At 35.5% G+C, this 16961-nt stretch overlaps 4 protein-coding genes across 4 annotated transcripts; 1 reads left to right on the top strand and 3 right to left on the bottom strand.

Annotated features, from left to right (window-relative positions):
* The first annotated feature begins 3843 nt into the window (after positions 1–3843).
* On the top strand, positions 3844–6200 carry LOC18017662 (serine/threonine-protein phosphatase PP-X isozyme 2). Its single transcript, XM_006401410.2, has 8 exons — positions 3844–4181; positions 4640–4792; positions 4878–4940; positions 5022–5107; positions 5205–5280; positions 5367–5635; positions 5730–5808; positions 5886–6200. The coding sequence occupies exons 1-8, from the start codon at positions 4041–4043 to the stop codon at positions 5934–5936; spliced, it is 918 nt and encodes a 305-aa protein (XP_006401473.1). The 5' UTR covers positions 3844–4040; the 3' UTR covers positions 5937–6200.
* Positions 6201–6514: 314 nt separating this feature from the next.
* LOC18017661 (cell division protein FtsZ homolog 1, chloroplastic) lies at positions 6515–8654 on the bottom strand. The gene is made up of 6 exons (XM_006401409.2): positions 8163–8654; positions 7937–8036; positions 7595–7824; positions 7334–7501; positions 6995–7228; positions 6515–6908 (listed from the first exon to the last, which is right to left on the bottom strand). The coding sequence occupies exons 1-6, from the start codon at positions 8448–8450 to the stop codon at positions 6636–6638; spliced, it is 1293 nt and encodes a 430-aa protein (XP_006401472.1). The 5' UTR covers positions 8451–8654; the 3' UTR covers positions 6515–6635.
* A 161-nt stretch (positions 8655–8815) lies between these two features.
* On the bottom strand, positions 8816–10256 carry LOC18017660 (V-type proton ATPase subunit e1). The gene is made up of 4 exons (XM_006401408.2): positions 10151–10256; positions 9911–10035; positions 9358–9405; positions 8816–9089 (listed from the first exon to the last, which is right to left on the bottom strand). Exons 2-4 carry the CDS (start codon positions 10006–10008, stop codon positions 9023–9025), a joined length of 213 nt encoding a protein of 70 aa, XP_006401471.1. The 5' UTR covers positions 10009–10035; positions 10151–10256; the 3' UTR covers positions 8816–9022.
* Positions 10257–10485: 229 nt separating this feature from the next.
* On the bottom strand, positions 10486–15730 carry LOC18017659 (DNA topoisomerase 1 alpha). The gene is made up of 16 exons (XM_006401407.2): positions 15595–15730; positions 13900–15180; positions 13556–13750; positions 13224–13304; positions 13053–13112; positions 12849–12943; positions 12607–12763; positions 12396–12521; positions 12191–12271; positions 12009–12099; positions 11792–11925; positions 11572–11640; positions 11392–11481; positions 11185–11288; positions 10920–11088; positions 10486–10833 (listed from the first exon to the last, which is right to left on the bottom strand). The coding sequence occupies exons 2-16, from the start codon at positions 15139–15141 to the stop codon at positions 10765–10767; spliced, it is 2763 nt and encodes a 920-aa protein (XP_006401470.1). The 5' UTR covers positions 15142–15180; positions 15595–15730; the 3' UTR covers positions 10486–10764.
* Between the last annotated feature and the right edge of the window lie 1231 nt (positions 15731–16961).

Raw genomic sequence — 16961 nt, 5'->3', positions numbered from 1 at the left:
AATTTGGAAACTGAGGCATTTCGGGTTGTCGTGTACTAATTTGGAGTCATAGTCTTTTGGCAACGAAAAGAAAAAAAATAATATTCAACATAAAGAAAAACAGTAATCTTTTCATATAGTTTACGTCATTTAGTTGAACTATAATTAAGGGGTCTTTTAAAATTGGAGAATATTCACTTGTTAGTAGACATATTTGCTATTGCATGAAATTCATGGGTCATATGATGTTGGATAAGAAACTAAGAAAGACTAATTAGGAAAAGGTGCAACAAAAAAAAAAAGACACAAGTGGGTCCAATATATCTTATATTATGCCAACAGCCAAATTTTCACTAGCGTGCCACAAGAGTCGTGAAAATAAAGTCGTACTGTTCTATACTTCTATTCTAATCTACGCATTTTTCTTTGGGTAATTATGAGAAATACAACTTTCAATGTTTCATTTCTTACATTAAACTTACAATATTCTTCAGATTGATGTAACATACATCGTTTCTATTTTTGGCCGTAGTCATTCTTAATGTTTCACCAAATCCACAGTCATTTAAAATTTCGTTTCGATGTTAACTGTTTTGTTTTGTTTTTGTTATGATTACCATTTTTTTCCATCCTTTTATATGCCCTTTTTATCTCTTTTTCTCGGTTCTGGCTATATATGTTCATGTATTCTTATCTCAAGAGTACTAGTTATTTAACAGACTCATCTTTCCTTTTAATTAATTAGTACATTTTAAAAATTATAAAATGAGCTAGGAAAGGATAATGAGAAGAAAGGGGAGAGATTATTGACTAATGATGTGTGATGTATCCATAATTGGAATTTGGATCTATCAATGACTACAAACTTTCAAGTAACGAGAGTGTCACATTTATACGAGTTGGTCACGAATTTAATATTCATTCATGAATTATTTCCTTAACCGATACAATAAAACTAATTTGTTGCTACTGATGATTAGCATAATTACCTTTATTTTTCAATTAATTTTTAAGACCTTTTTAATCATTAATGGTGTTAAAGATAGTATTTTACACTTTACAGTTTACAGAAAGCAGTGTATGTATAAAAACAATTTTTAATGAACAAGTTCTATTTATTATCTTTAATTAATACTTTATCGGCGAAAATAAGATTGATCGGAGACATGAATGAAAATGGATGATTTTAAATTAGTACCCATAATTAAACTGCATATAGACCAATCAATTAAAGATTACTTAAATAAATACTCAACCGCTTCACCAGGCAATAGGCATGTCGAGTTAGATCAGTACTCATGTAACGATTTTTTAACCGCTTGTTATCGTTAATATGATTAATAATTCTCAGATAATCATGGTTTCTCGTGTATACCTAATTCTGCCACACCCAATAACTGAAATACTAATACTTTTGTTTTGTAAGTTTAAACCATCTATAGCATAAATCTATAATTAATCCAATAAAAAAACAAGAAAGCTAAACTCTGTACAAATTACATAACTACACTTGAGGTTCATATATGTATGAAATTTATTATGTCCCTAAAGTGGAAAGCAATTTCGGTTAATAACCAGAAGACCAGGAAGTCTGTTTTCTTAATAGTTTTCGAGTCTTTTCACAAATATTCACCGTGATCCTCGCTATTTCACGTAACACTATGCCCCAATATGTGCTCTTGAATTACTCTAATCTTTAAATTGGATATATATGTCGTTTAGCTTCCAGATTAAATTAACCGGAGAACAGAGCCTATGCAATTTAGTAACTTTGAGCTATTTTTTAGTTTCCTCTTACTGTTATTTTCTCCTTTTATAAGGCAATCAATCATATAGAAATATCTCGTATAGTATTGTTTCTAGGTGACTTAACTCATGAAACTTCAATACATTTTTCTTTCAAGTTTTCGACTTTTTATTCCAATTTTGATTCTTGCAAATACTATATACATAACATATAGAATCATCTCGTAATTTTCTATATTCTCTAGCAGATTTTAGTATGTATACAACTCTTTTGACCGAAAAATACGACATATTTTTGTAGCAAAGAAGTAACAGCATTCAAACAATCCAAAAATTTATTTAAAATGGTTCCAAAAACTTTAACTACTCTATTTGAAATCAAGATTTGATGATTAGTAATGAAAATAATAGTAATGTTTAAAATTGCTAAAAGGGAATCAATCTATATAATAGTCTATGTCGGCTTGTTATTATTGGACAGTTTATTGAACTATTTGTAATGGACTCTCCCCTCATTAGAAGAAAATAAAACGATATTAACGGTTAACTAGCTAGGAGGAGATGAGATTAGATTTACCAATCCACTTTAAATTCAATTAATTTATTTTAACTATAAATAAACAGAAAATTTGATACTAGTATGCAAGATCCTGTCCCACAATATTTATTTGATATTTTCAAATCGTTCGTATCAAGAGGAATGCTCGAATATTTAAAAAGGGAAAATCTAACAAGAATAAAATCAGAATTTCATTAATGATTGTAGTAGTAAGAATGCAAGAGAGTTTTTGTTGCTATAGTTTTGGAAGTCGAAAGTTGGATCTCTTGCTCGTTGTATTCTTTTGAATCTATCATGTTGTTCAAAATCCGAACAAACACCTAGTTAAATAGCTTCTTGAATATTCCATACTGATCTTTTGCTTAGTTGGTTTTACTTGATCTCAGTTCGAAACGATATCCGACACCGATATTAATTTATTTTTCCTCCCATGAAGCTTCCAACTAACATCTTCGCAAGGGCTAAGAAATATATAGTGTATTGTTTATATAGTCTTGTTCTAACATTTAACTAAGGTTTCGATGGCAGCCTTCCACTGTTAGTGTCTGCTTAAAACAACAAAACAAGATGGTTTAATACTTCAATTGTTTCACTAATATTGAGTTCACAATCTAACACACTCAAAAAATATGTTTCTTACCCGAAGACAGCGACCACAGATTTTGTCTGGCTTACGCTTATCTTATTGCGCATTAAAGATTTTTCCTTTTAAATGTTTTTACTCTCAACTGAAAATTAAATGCTCACCAAACTTTGAGAAAACCGGGGTTTCCAAAGTTTTTTCGTTTTTGCGATTTAATTATTTAAAAAGGAAGTCTTTTCTAGGTCAAAAAGCAGAGAGTCTTTTTCTTCGATTCTCAACATTCTCTTTACACTTTTACTTTATTTCCTTTGACTTTGACCTATTTATTTTATTTTTATTTTTTATTTGGTAAAAGACCTATATATTTTCTTTCTCCAAAGATAAATCAAATTTACTACCATTATCATTTTTCTTATCAACACTAATATGTTATAAATGTCATTCGTGATCTAATTTTCTTTCTTTAAGTATTTTTAAATTTTATAGTTTTCGACCATAGTTTTCTTTATAGCTGTTATACATAACAACTTCACAAAACCTAAAATTATCTCTCACAAAACTAACATTGTACAGGTCACACGTCATTTCTGATTGCTCTTTACTAAACTTCTAAAAAAGATTTGTTTGTCAATTAACTTATAGTATATAACCCATAGAATTTCTTCTTCTTTTCGTGTTCCACAAGCTCAAATGTGCCTCAAGTGAATTCCGGCAAGTATTTGTCCAAGAATTCTTGGCACGACGTGTGGATATTTCTGGAGGTTGAGACTAAGTGAACCTAGTTACTCTTGTTATATAAGGGCCGTTTAAGGGATTTGGCTCAAGTTAAGGGATTTGGCCCAAATTAAGGGAGTTGGCCCAAATTAAGGGATTCGGCCTGAGAATGTACGCTGAAAACATTCGCGGTGAATTTGGAATTTCATCAAAAATAAAGGGCTGGAATCAAAACAAAATATTAAAACAGAGCGAAGGAGAGAGAAAAAGAAAGAAAGAGAGTTGGGGAAAACACCCCTTCGGAGAGGAGCAAAAGCCTCTCCTGGGGAAGAACACGATATTCTTATTTTGGTTTTTAATCCATATTTTGACTTGGGATTCTTGAATTTCCACTGATTATCGAAATTAGGGCTTTTATTGAGTTTTCTGGGAAGAAAGAGGCAGAGGAAGAAGAGAGAAATGTCAGACCTAGACCAGCAGATAGAGCAGCTTAAACGCTGCGAACCTTTGAAGGAATCGGAAGTGAAGGCTCTTTGCCTCAAAGCTATGGAAATTCTCGTTGAAGAGAGCAATGTTCAAAGAGTCGATGCTCCAGTCACTGTAAGTCTACTTATGTTTGAAGATTGAATTTTAGAGAGAAAAACAGCGAAACTCGAAGCTCATGAGTTGAGAAATCTGACGAAATTCAAATTGGGTTCTGTCTGGGATAGAACAGTTGTAATTAGTTTGGATTCAGAATTAAAAATGTTTTAGATATATTAGGGGTTTATGGATGGTTTATTAGATGATTTTTGCAATTATGTTCCAAATGTTGGTTCCTATGTTTTAGGGATGCGAAATCTTCGAAATACATTGTTTCTTTGAGCGGAATGGTATATTTAGAATCCATTTGATAAAAATGTTGTGTTGCTTATCTTAACAAGTTGTAAAATTCCTCGGGGAGTCAAATTGCTGTCTGAAAAAGCGTAAATAGCATTTTTGTTCTATCATTACGATCGATACTTAAGAGAACTTTTTTGTCCTTTTTTTTTTTCTTTCTTTTCTTTCCATTGGAATAGATATGTGGTGACATCCATGGACAGTTCTATGACATGAAAGAGCTTTTCAAGGTCGGTGGTGATTGCCCTAAGACAAATTATTTATTTCTTGGAGATTTTGTTGATCGAGGTTTTTATTCAGTTGAGACATTTCTACTTCTTCTAGCTCTCAAGGTAATACATAGCCCCAACGCTGTTTTACGTTGGTTTGCTTAAAAAGTCTAAATTTCTAAAAGTTGGTTACGTTATGTATCCTCAGGTTAGATATCCAGACCGTATAACTCTCATCAGAGGGAACCACGAGAGCCGGCAAATCACGCAGGTGAGTTCAGTCCTTTTAGAAAACTTTTATGTGTGTGTATTTGTATGTTTTTCAAACTATTATAGAGTGTGCTTTTAGTAGGTATATGGATTCTATGACGAGTGCCTCCGTAAATATGGCTCTGTAAATGTCTGGAGATACTGCACAGATATCTTTGACTACTTGAGGTACAATCCCCTTAAGGCTTTTGTTTTGGAGCTCTCAGTGTTAATAATATTTAGGTAAAATTGTAACAGAAAACTTCCTATCTTTTATTTGTTCAAGTCTGTCAGCTCTTGTCGAGAACAAGATATTTTGCGTTCATGGAGGTCTCTCTCCAGCTATTATGACCCTAGACCAGGTTGAGAAAGTGCTGATACAAAACAGAAGGTTTTAGCTTTAAGGATATCATAGCTGATTAGTCTGTTCATACATTTCCTTTGGCAGATCAGGACGATTGATAGAAAGCAGGAAGTGCCACATGATGGTGCAATGTGTGATCTTCTATGGTCTGATCCCGAAGATATTGTGGATGGATGGGGATTGAGTCCTCGTGGTGCCGGATTCCTTTTTGGCGGCAGTGTTGTAACGTCTTTTAACCATTCAAACAACATTGATTACATATGCCGAGCTCATCAGCTAGTTATGGAAGGTTACAAATGGATGTTCAATAACCAGATAGTCACTGTTTGGTCTGCCCCAAATTACTGTTATAGGTGAGCTATTAGATACTCGAAACCTTAATCGTGTGATCGTATTTCCTTTGGCATGACTGTTCGTTCATGTTAGTTCTGTTTGAATGTGATGCAGATGCGGGAATGTAGCCGCAATTCTAGAGCTCGATGAGAATCTTAATAAGGAGTTTCGAGTGTTCGATGCGGCCCCACAAGTAAGAATCTGACTTATGCGAGTTCCTGTCCAAATTCCGGCTTGATTTGTCTGACGTAATAATGACTATGGATGCAGGAATCCAGGGGAGCTCCTGCCAAGAAACCTGCACCTGATTATTTCCTGTGAGACGCAAAACAGTGACAAACAGAAACTGGAACTCAGAATTGGTTTCTTTCTTCTCATCGCAGAGCAAAAAAATTTCCCAAAATCATCGGCATTTAGATTGTAAAATGCAGAAGAATCTACAATCCAGGTGTTGCCATAGATATCACTACACATTTCTTTAAAGGGTCTGTTTGAAAGTATCCTGTTTTATGAAAAGCCTTTGTTTCTTTTTCTCTTTTGTGTGTAATGTTACTTTTACGAAAAGAAAATGGAAAAAAGGTTTGTGAAAGAAGAAACTCGATGGATCTTCTGAAATCCCACTGATTAATACACTCAAGAAGATTACCACTTTTTGTTTATAAAGCTGCAGAACGAATTTCAACCGTAGTTTTTTAGAGTTCCGGTTACAAAGTGACTAATTTAGTTTCTCTGACAAATGTGGAGTAGTGTACACATTTGTGGTCTTAAGTCATCTTCCAAATGTTGCCAAAGCAAACACCTATACATTGAAACCGAGTTCCAAGATAATTCATTTGACCCCAAGTCATCTGAAAATTGGTTTACCAAATGAGTTGTTGGGGCCTTAGGTTAGCATATTATGAGATTGAAATGTTAGTTTTGATTTAGAGACACAAAAGTAATTGACATTTGAGCTTGAAGACCGTTACATTCATTTTCTTATAAAGGAATATGCTTGAAAACGAAAAAGGCAAAACACTACTAGAAGAAAAGTCTACGAGGAGAAGATTTGGTGGAGATAGTCGCAGGAGACTGCTTCTGGTTAGGCAGAGACATTCCTTTGTTCTCTTGTTGACCTGATGATCCCATCTTGTCGAGGAGTTTAGCTGCTCTTGGATCAGTCAGAAGTGTCTTCTGGAATGACTGTGAGAAGCCAGTCGCGATGATCGTTACATGAATCTCTCCGGTGTAGCGATCATCCACAACAGCTCCAAATATAATGTTGGCCGATGGGTCTGCCAAACTTGTCACGACCTGCAAAATCCCACCGAAAACATGACAAGACTGTGCATTGTAATACGGTATATATACACAATTGAACTTGGTCTAGATTCCCGCACCTGAGATACACGGTTCACTTCCTGCAAAGTAATGTCTTTTCCACCTGTGATGTTGTAGACAACACCAGTGGCTGATTGTATCGATGATCCGATCAATGGAGCCAAAGTGGCTTGTTCAGCTGCTTCTTCTGCTCGGTTCTTGCTGGAAGAAACACCTACCCCGAGCATTGCAGTTCCAGAATCTTTCATAACCGCCTTCACATCCGCAAAATCTACATTGACCAGTCCAGGTATCTGAAAATGAACAATTGATACTTTTCCCTGAGTTTCTTCCTTTGGTGATCAATCAGTGAGCATTCATCAACCAACTTGTTATGCTTTACAATTCAAAAGACTCACAGTAATAATATCTGAGATTCCTTGTACTCCTTGGCGTAAAACATCATCTGCAAGAAGAAAAGCGTCCTGAAGAGGAGTCTGTTCATCAGCAATATCTAGCAGACGATCATTTGGAATCACAATAAGGGTGTCGACGTTCTTCTGCAGCTTTTCAATGGCTTCCAGTGCCTAGAGAATAAAAAAGAAGCAAAGTTAGGCATGGATCCATAACAAGACTTGAGACTTATACCATTTCAACAAGAAACGGTGCCAACACATTACCTGCAAAGATCTTTTACGCCCTTCGAAGCTAAACGGATAGGTAACAACACCAACGGTCAAATAACCGGCATCTTTTGATATCTGAGCTACCACAGGTGCAGCACCAGAACCTGTGCCACCACCCATACCAGCAGTTATGAAAACAAGGTCTGATCCTTTAAGAGCATTAGCAATGGCATCTTTAGATTCCTCTGCAGCTTGTTCTCCTAGAAGCGGGTTTCCACCAGTACCTGTTAAGCTCAAGTAACAGAGTCGCGAGTTTTTATTAGCTTTGAGTTTCAAAACTCACAAAAACATCATCACAAAATAAAGATAACATTTCTTCTCTGTTGAGAGACTAACCAAGGCCACGAGTTAGAAGCTCTCCAATCTGAAGTGGGTTCTCAGCAGAAGACTGCAACAGAGCTTGAGAGTCCGTGTTTATCGCATAGAAATCAACACTCTGGAAAACAGGAGTAATCAATCAATTACTCACTAAAACACTACAACGAACTCAAAATGTGAATTTCCATAACAAATCGGAGCAAAAACATTTTGTTTCCTAGAGGAAAGAGATTGAAAATGTGACCTGTAAACCGCTAGAAATCATACGATTGACGGCATTGTTACCGCCACCGCCGACACCAACCACCTTAATCCTCGCAGACTCCATCGGAGAGAAGGAGCATCTCAGCCGCATCGGCTTAGACCTTGAATCGCTTCTTCGTTTTGAGAAGCCGCCACCGAATTTACTGATTCTGGCACTTGCGCAAACGCAGCTACTATGCAAGGAATGGGATATCGATTTCGCAAGAAAGGAAGAAGACGAGGAAGAAATCGTCAGCTCGCTAAGCTGCGCCAACGGAATAATCGTCATTTTTGTTTACTTCCTCTCTGATTTCAGAGACGAAAGAGAGATAAACAAAATACAACAAAAAAAAAGATGGTTTTTTTTAGGGTTTTAGCGTCGACGAAGAAAATATCAACAGTTACTGTGTTGTTTTCTCAGTTCTCTCACAAAGGAAAAGCTAAAGAGATCGAGTGGACCATTTTCGTTTCTCTTGCTCCAAGCCCCTTAAACGGCGCCGTTTCAAATGAAAATTTGCAATAGTTTTATGATTTAAAAAGAATGACACACCAAACTGAAAATTGCAACAGAGACCAAGATTATTTTTCTTTCATCAACAATACAGTCTGCGAGTTTCTTGAGTATCTCAGCTGTTTTGGGAATAGAATGAGAAATGAATACAAGAAAATTTCAATAGTAATAAAGAGGCCAAAAGTTTTTGATTTGTTCACCACCAAGATAAGAATTACAAACAAGAAAAACCGTTTAGAGATTGAAGATACAAAAGGATGGAACAGAAGCTAGCAATATGTATTACTCACTTTGCGCATAACTTTTTTCTAGTTTTGAGGATATTCGGTTCTTTGTCTGAGTAGAGGATTCTACTCTACTTCGCTTAGGATTGGGACAATCAGAGGATTCATCTGTGCAATATATACAATTGCCCACCTACCATAATCAAGAGATAAAGTAAGAAAATGTGACCAAGAACGAAACATCGAATAAACTCGCTATTCAGAAAGGTATAAGAGCAATGTTTATGACTTCAGTTATATGTTAGCTTCCAACCACTAGAACGGTTGATTACTTTGTTTCCTTTATGTTGTTATATCAACAGGAAATGGAGGTGTAAGCAAATACGATTTGATCTCTTTTGATGGTTTATTGATTAAGGAGAGGAAACCACAACAGGTCTCTAACATTAACTTAAACTTACATCATCCAACAGCAGACCGTCGCAGTAATGACCAATGTAAGGTGTAGCCTGAACCATAAACACAAAAAAAAATCAGATATTTACAACATGCAAAAATAATACTTACAAATTCCTAGTCAAATTAAAGCAGCAAAGAAATAAGGAAGACAGATCGAATAACAAAGCTTAAAGCTTGATGAAAAATAAAGAATAACAGTAAATGCAGTTATAAGAGATTCTGAATTTTTCCAGAGGCACAAGAATGCAATTGTGACATTACTTTCTATTCATTACTTGTGTTCGTAGCAGATTTCATCACAATAAGGATCCAATTCTGATCAAAAGTCAATGAATCATTATATTTCGTTTTCTAATTCTCAATTCCAGGAGTAAGAAACTACTGATTTCAGCTATTTGATCAAAATTCTAGGCAACTAATCTAATTACCCGCTAATATTGATGCAGAAATCAAGATAACCATAACCCAAGGACAAAGATAACCCAACATAGAGGAATCAATTCAAAAATATCAAAATGCAAATAAAAAGAAATGAAGGGCAGCAAAAGAACATACAGATTCGTGGAGGGGCCTCTGTTGCAGCAGATTCTAGCGCATAAGGAAGCAATGATCCCAACGACGACGAAGATTAGAGTTGTTATGAGAAAACCCATGTTTTTTCCTGATCTGACGGAGATTTCCTGCGACGAGAATTTCACGTGGTCACAATAGCCTCAGCGCAATCGATACAACGCGATCGAAAACAGTAAGAAACTCAAAAATACGCGAGAGAAGAGAAATTTTCTGAGATCTCACAGATTAAAATGAAAGCTCTTCTTCGAGGAGGACGATGTTGGGTTCTTCGTGCGAATCCGGTGATCTGAATTTGGATCCCGTGCGAGTTTCAGATTTTGTAAAGGGCAAAATAGGCCAATCAATTTTATCTTCATATATCAGGTCAAAGTCAAACACAGTAAATTATTTAATATTATTTTGTTCTTCTTCTTGTTTAGCTTAATAGCCTTAATTTACATTTTAAACTTGGCTTCTAATTTTATCTCTACATGTTTAATGTAAGATAAAATTCTACAATTTGGACAGGCTAGTTCTCATCTCACAAGTCATACTAGTTGTGCAAAAACGAAGGTTCTATATTTTTTTTTCCGATTTTCTATTTCTTTAATGATGTAAAGAGTAAAAATAACATTCAAATCCATGGTAAAATACCAAAGAGTTACATAACTAAAAGAAACAACAGTTTGAATTTTTTTTCCACTGAGGTAAAAATTCTACAACAAAGAAGTGAGATGAATAGAAAGGCCGGTTTTCTCTTTGCTCTTATCTAATTCAGCTCCTTTGCTTTCCAATGGCTTCAGAACCACCATACTTGCTCAATCTGAGAAAGGTTCTCTATACCTATCCGGGATACACTAGAATCTGAAGTCAGGTTCTGCATCCATTGCCCACGCGAATTTCGCCAAAAGAGTCTTTGTGAAAATCTAGAAGAAAGAAACAGATTTTGAGTTTTGTAAAAACTTGTTTCATTTGTACCAAAAAATTTAACCAGAACTAAAACAGCTTTTACCTTTTCGATTGGTACTTCATGACGTTTGCACCATGCAACGGTGATCCTAGGATCCAGGTAATTGATCTTAGAGGTGCCCAGCGCCACGGTTTTCAAGTCCTCTTTTGTATGCATGTCTCGTTCCATCCTCTCGATCTTAACCTTCTGTTGAGCAATCTTCTTCTCCCACCTGCAAGAAAACATTTACAGGACAAGGCGTTAATGTCAAAGACGAGATAGATATCGACAGAAGTATTTCCAACGTAAGAGGGAAAGTTATGTTTACGCGGCTGAATCTAAGTTTCTAGTCTTCTTTCCATCGGAACCTTCCAATGGTGGTTTTCCCTTTTTAGCCCGCTCAAGATTAGTTTCGAGATCTTTAAGGCCAGTCTGCAGAATTCAAAAAGAAAACACAAGGCATATAATGAATCGAGAAGATCAGCAGAGAACTTCCAAAAGTTATCAAAAGCTTACAGGAGATTTTTTTTATTACCCTGAGTTCTTTTACTTTCGCATCCAATTTCTCGATTTGTGCATCGTGTGACTTTGAAACAGCACGCTGATGATTACAGATTATGGCAACCTGAAAGAGTGTGAACCAGTATTTCATGAATCCATCACATGGGGTATGCACAAGAACTAGAAATCGCCAGGAGTATAAACAATCTTTTACCTCCTTGTTTGCTTGCTGATAAACTTGTACTTTCTGATTAACATCGCCATCTCTGGTTTTTTTCCACAACTGTCACATCAAAACGGAACATAGTTGTGAAATATGTAAAAGAAGACGATATATGAATACTAGCAAAAGGGGAACCTATGTCTAAATGTTATAGCAACATAGATTCCAATGTAAAACCAAACACCCAGAAGATCCAAAATTTTGAACATACCTGGCTATCTAAAGTGAAGGAAGCATTATACGTACGGAATACTTTAGCTGTGAGACCAGGTACAAGCTCCTTAAGATGAGCATTCAGTTTATTTGTGTCTAGCTCATCAAAAAGATCATCCGCTTTGGATTTTCCTGGATGGGGCAAAAAAAAGCCAATTTTGGTTTAGTCACAAAATAAAAACGATGTGAAATACTATGTCAACTCCATATCTCACCAGCCTGAAACTGTCCAATAGCCTTGTAAACAGGAGGCTCAACCTCGACGGTGTTCACATACCGGATTGAATCTTTACCGAGAAAGTCAAACTGGATACATATGAAAAAAGGGGGAAATGTGTGAGATGATACTAAGTCTTCTGCCTAGGATTAAACAAACAAGTTATTACCAAATTCATACCTCTATTTTATTTGGAGGCTTACACACCACATTTCCAACTTTTAATGTACAGCAGCCAACAGTGTCAGCCTCATCATCATCCTACAAATCAAGAAAGAAATATGAGATTTGTTCAGAAAATTTTCTGCTTACGCGTTAATCACTTGCCAGAAATTATTTGTTTTATCTCTTTTTCTAGTTTGCAAAATCCTAGTTCAAATTTTACCTTCTCATTTCCAGCCCTAAGCGCCAATTTATCAATGAGATAGGTAGCCACGGCAATTTGCCTCTTTGCAACATCCTTAGCCGTAAAATTCTTGGTGTAAGTTGCTCTTATACTCTCAATGTGGTTCTGCAGTCAAAAGAAAATCTGTTAATTAAAAGGAGAAACAATGATAGAGTAAACATAAGTCTCATCAAAAATGAAATCTAACTACCGTAAGATTCCTGGCTTTCTCATACTTCTCCTTGTCGCTCTGCCCTTTCAAAGCACTGCTAGCTGCCAAAAATACATACTTGAATTCTCGCTGGTTAATAGGATCAGTCCAGAAAGCTAGCCAGGTGACTGTGTTATCATGCTTTACTTCTTTCCATCTGCAAACTCACATCTCACATGGCTTAGTAAGATCATTATACAATGCTTTTCTATTTTCGAGAAAAACCAAGGAAAAAATAAGACCTTTCACCAGGGATCGGACATTCTGGAATAGGAGCATCTTTTCCGATATTTATGGTGATCTCACATGGACGGATACGCTTCTTTAATTTTCCCATCTGAAAAAACAGACAATAGACGGGTTTTGAAAGAGAAAACAAGCCACCCAAACCCACAACGTCAAGGTATCTTGTTTACACAAAGAAGTCTCTAAGAGAAAGGAATAACCTTGGGATGTTCTCCACGGCCTCTGAAAAGCCCAGGCGGTTCAACTCTGAAATTCCCAACCTGCAAGACAAAAGCATGACAAATTTGTTACCCTCTCTTTGAAATTACCAACAGGAGTTTGAGTGAGGAACTCTGTTTTGGGAACAGCGACAGCACTATGAGGAAACTTACCCTCTCTTTGACACCGTCAACAACAGCCCACATATATTTCTCCTCTAGCTTCAGTTTCTCCTCTTTCAAAGCTTTTTTCTCCTGTACCATATCAACTAAATTTTAATATACCGTCTTTTAACGATAAGAAACCCAGGTCTGTGACAACAATATGTTCAGTCATTACACAAAAAATCCGAAAGAGATACATTATTCATCTTAACAATAAGATAACATGAACTAAGATCAGTATCCTTGTAAGCAAATAAAACCTAAATGCAAGACGAATGGGGACTAAAGATGGAGCTATTTCTGAGAGAACGAAGGACGACCAAGTCAAAAAATTAAATTACCTCTGAGCTCATTTGTTTCTTCTTCTCTTTCTCTTGCAAGTGCCACTCGTATATGGGAGAAAAGTCACAATCATCCAACTTCTGTATCACATGTTTCTTCCCAAGCAGTGCTCGCCAATCATTCCAAAAATTCTCCCGAAATTGAGGTTTATTATAGTAGTCTGTCTCTTTCATCACTGCAAACATTGTCGCAACCTGTATATCACCAATATATCATCAGCATGGATGACAATGCCTTATTGAAATGACATAAGAAAAGCACACCAGACATTGATATGGATGAAAAATTACTTAAGAAACAGGTATATAATCAGAAAGATTAGGGTATGGAAGGAGAGGATAACCTCTTCTTGTTCAGTTGTTAGGTCAACTGGCTTCCCCTTGTACAAAATCTTAATGCCGTGAGGCTTGTACGAAGGTGGAAAGATTACACCGTTGTGCACCAAGGTAGTCCATTTCTTTTGCCCATCGCTAGAGGAAGGTAAAGATTTCGAAGATGTTGAGTATTTTGAACCCTTCATTGCTTTGTTGGAAGTTTTGTTTATTGTCCTGGACGGAGGAGAAACTACTTTTCTTACTTTCGGCTTTGCAGCTGATGAAGTAGAATTTACTTTTACTGCTTTAGGCTTTTCAGATGAAAATTTACTGTTGGAGGACACTGATTTACGTCTCTTGGATAATGGAACATCATCATCATCATCATCATCATCATCATCATCAGTACCATCTTCTCTGGTAGATAACTGTTTAGCTTTCGTTGATTTAGGTGAAACCAAAACCCTTCCCTTATCACCTGAACTCTCTGTTTTAACAGAATCTTGTTTCACTTTCACTGAAGAAGTTGAAGCTGAGACCTTGAGCTTCTTCGAGGAAGCTTCATCTGCTGTGCTATTCTTCTCCAGAGGTCTCTTACCTGATACCTTACAATTCGGCACTTCATTCTTAACTACGGAACCATTCTGATGCAACTTTTTAGCCAAAGGTTTCTTTTCATCGTTGGAGACCTGTTTGCTACCTGACATCCCACTGCCAACCTTCTTTTGCATAATTGACGAGATTGGAGTTTCATCATCTGACTCATCTTTTATGACCCTATTTTCTCCATCAAGAGGTCGATCACCACTATTCTTTTTTTCTGGCTGCCGCGAAGAGGTTGACCCTTTATTTTGCCGACTAGAATTCCCAGATAGTATGAAACTTAAAGGTGTATTATCCTCAGAATCCTCACGCTCTCTTTTACACTCAGACTGATCTTTATGTGACTGGCTCCTATCCTTAACAGCAGAGGGCGTATCGTTCCGCAATGGTGACTTTGCTGGTGAAGCCTTAGAAGAAGATGATGGCATTGATGATTTCATTGTAGGACTTCTATTCGACGGAGTGGTTCCATTGGGGCTTGTCACAGGGGATCTCAAAGGTGATCCCTTGGTGGAAGGAACTGCATTGCTTCTCTGAGGAGTGGATTTTGATTGATTCGAATTAGAAGCAACACTACTTCTCCTCTTGAATACTATAGGCTTGTTGTCATCATCGTCTTCTTCGTACCCGTTCTCCACCTCAGGGTTTGAAACAGTTTCGGTGGCCATACCCAATGGAACAACGTTGACAAGGACACAAACCAACGCCTGACCAAGAGGCAAAACCACAAAGAAATGTCAAAGCTTCCCAATGAAAAGCACACAAATCACCATTAGGACTACGAGCATCATAATGACTTCACTACAGAGAATGTGCACTGGGGTTCATGAAGAGGGAATCCTTAAACCCAAGAAACAATTTTTTTACATATATCTACATTCATGCATTGCAAAGAATTTAACGCGCATGTTTCTCTACGTAAACACATTTTGGGCTAAAAACTGACTACATCGTAAACTAGATGAACACATGATTGGATAACAACACAAACTAGAAGACCGCAATAGCAAATCCCCAATTTCGTAAGGGAAACCCTAATTTGTGCTATGACTGGGTAATGGTGAAAATCGAGCTGAATCGAATCAAATTTCGGAGGGTAAATGTTGGATTCAAAATGCTACCTTCTTCCAGAGATTGAAGAAATTGTCGAGAGAAAACTATCTCCTCCGTTTCTTTGTCCTCTCTTCTGCTCTGGTAGATTGTTCTCAGGTTCCAGACGCCGAAGAGACTAAGGCATTAGGAGACTCTCCACAGGATAGAGAGTTCTACCGCTTGAGGGTTTTGTTTATTCAACGACGTCGTATCCAGTCGCGCCAAATCATTTATTTTACCGCTTCACTGTACCGGATTTGAAGTATACCGCCAGAGAGTCTTCTTTTCATATTTTCACTCTTTACCGCCATAAACTTTTTATTGCCAAAATCCATTTTTTTTAATACGGTCTACTCTTACAGTCTTACATACAGTAAAACCTCTATAAATTAAAAATGTCGGAACCATGATATTTTATTAATTTATCATGATATTAATTTATCTATAAATTAATAATTATTAATTTATAGAGAAAATTTGTTTTCCGTTTATAATTTTTAAAAACATTTTTGGAATAGTGTTATATTTTAAAATTTTAACAAATTTTGTAATATAAATTATAATTAACAATCATAACTATTACAATAAAATAATTTGTAATATCATATTGGATTGTCCATGTAAAAATATACATGTTCATAAGTTTAAACTTTATAAAAAAAATTATAATTACTATCCGTACTATTGATGATAAAATTGAAGATAACATTACAATACATACAAAAACTTTTACATGTAAGAAAATCAATTATCATATCAAAAATCATCATAAATTTTGAATGTATATAGTAAAACACCAAAAAAACTACTTATATAATAATTAGAGAGATAAGATCCAATGAGATTTCAACCTTAAGTCAAAACAAAGACATTATTTATATTTTAAAATATTATATTTACATATATTTACATAAATTTATATAATTATTAATTTATGTTTTTGTTGGGACCATATATTTATATAGGAGTTTCAAAAAAATTATGATCTTATTATCTTATCGAATTTAATAGATTTTTACATTGGCCCGATTTGAAACCAGCAAAATTTATTAATTTATAGTGATTATTAATTTATCGAGTATTAATTTATCGAAGTTCTACTGTAGTTACTTACTTATAATCATATTTAAGTAAACAATTTTGGTTGTAAAACCAAAAAAAAGGGTAAATCATTTTTCTTACACGGTATTTTACTCACTCAGTCACTCCTAAATTACTATTTTATTAAACAATATGTTACCCTATAAAATATTGTAAATTACTACCACACATATCAACTAAATAAATATATATAAATTAAACAGAGTATTACAAAATAACACAGTATTAGATATAAAAAAATGCTATTGGATAACACAATATGTTATCTAACCATTCGAAGGTAAAATTGTAACTT

This window comes from Eutrema salsugineum, unplaced genomic scaffold (genome assembly GCF_000478725.1).
Source record: "Eutrema salsugineum unplaced genomic scaffold, Eutsalg1_0 scaffold_2, whole genome shotgun sequence".
NCBI lineage: Eukaryota > Viridiplantae > Streptophyta > Magnoliopsida > Brassicales > Brassicaceae > Eutrema > Eutrema salsugineum.
Note: the sequence above shows the minus strand (reverse complement) of the source record. Positions and strands in the feature narration are given on the sequence as shown.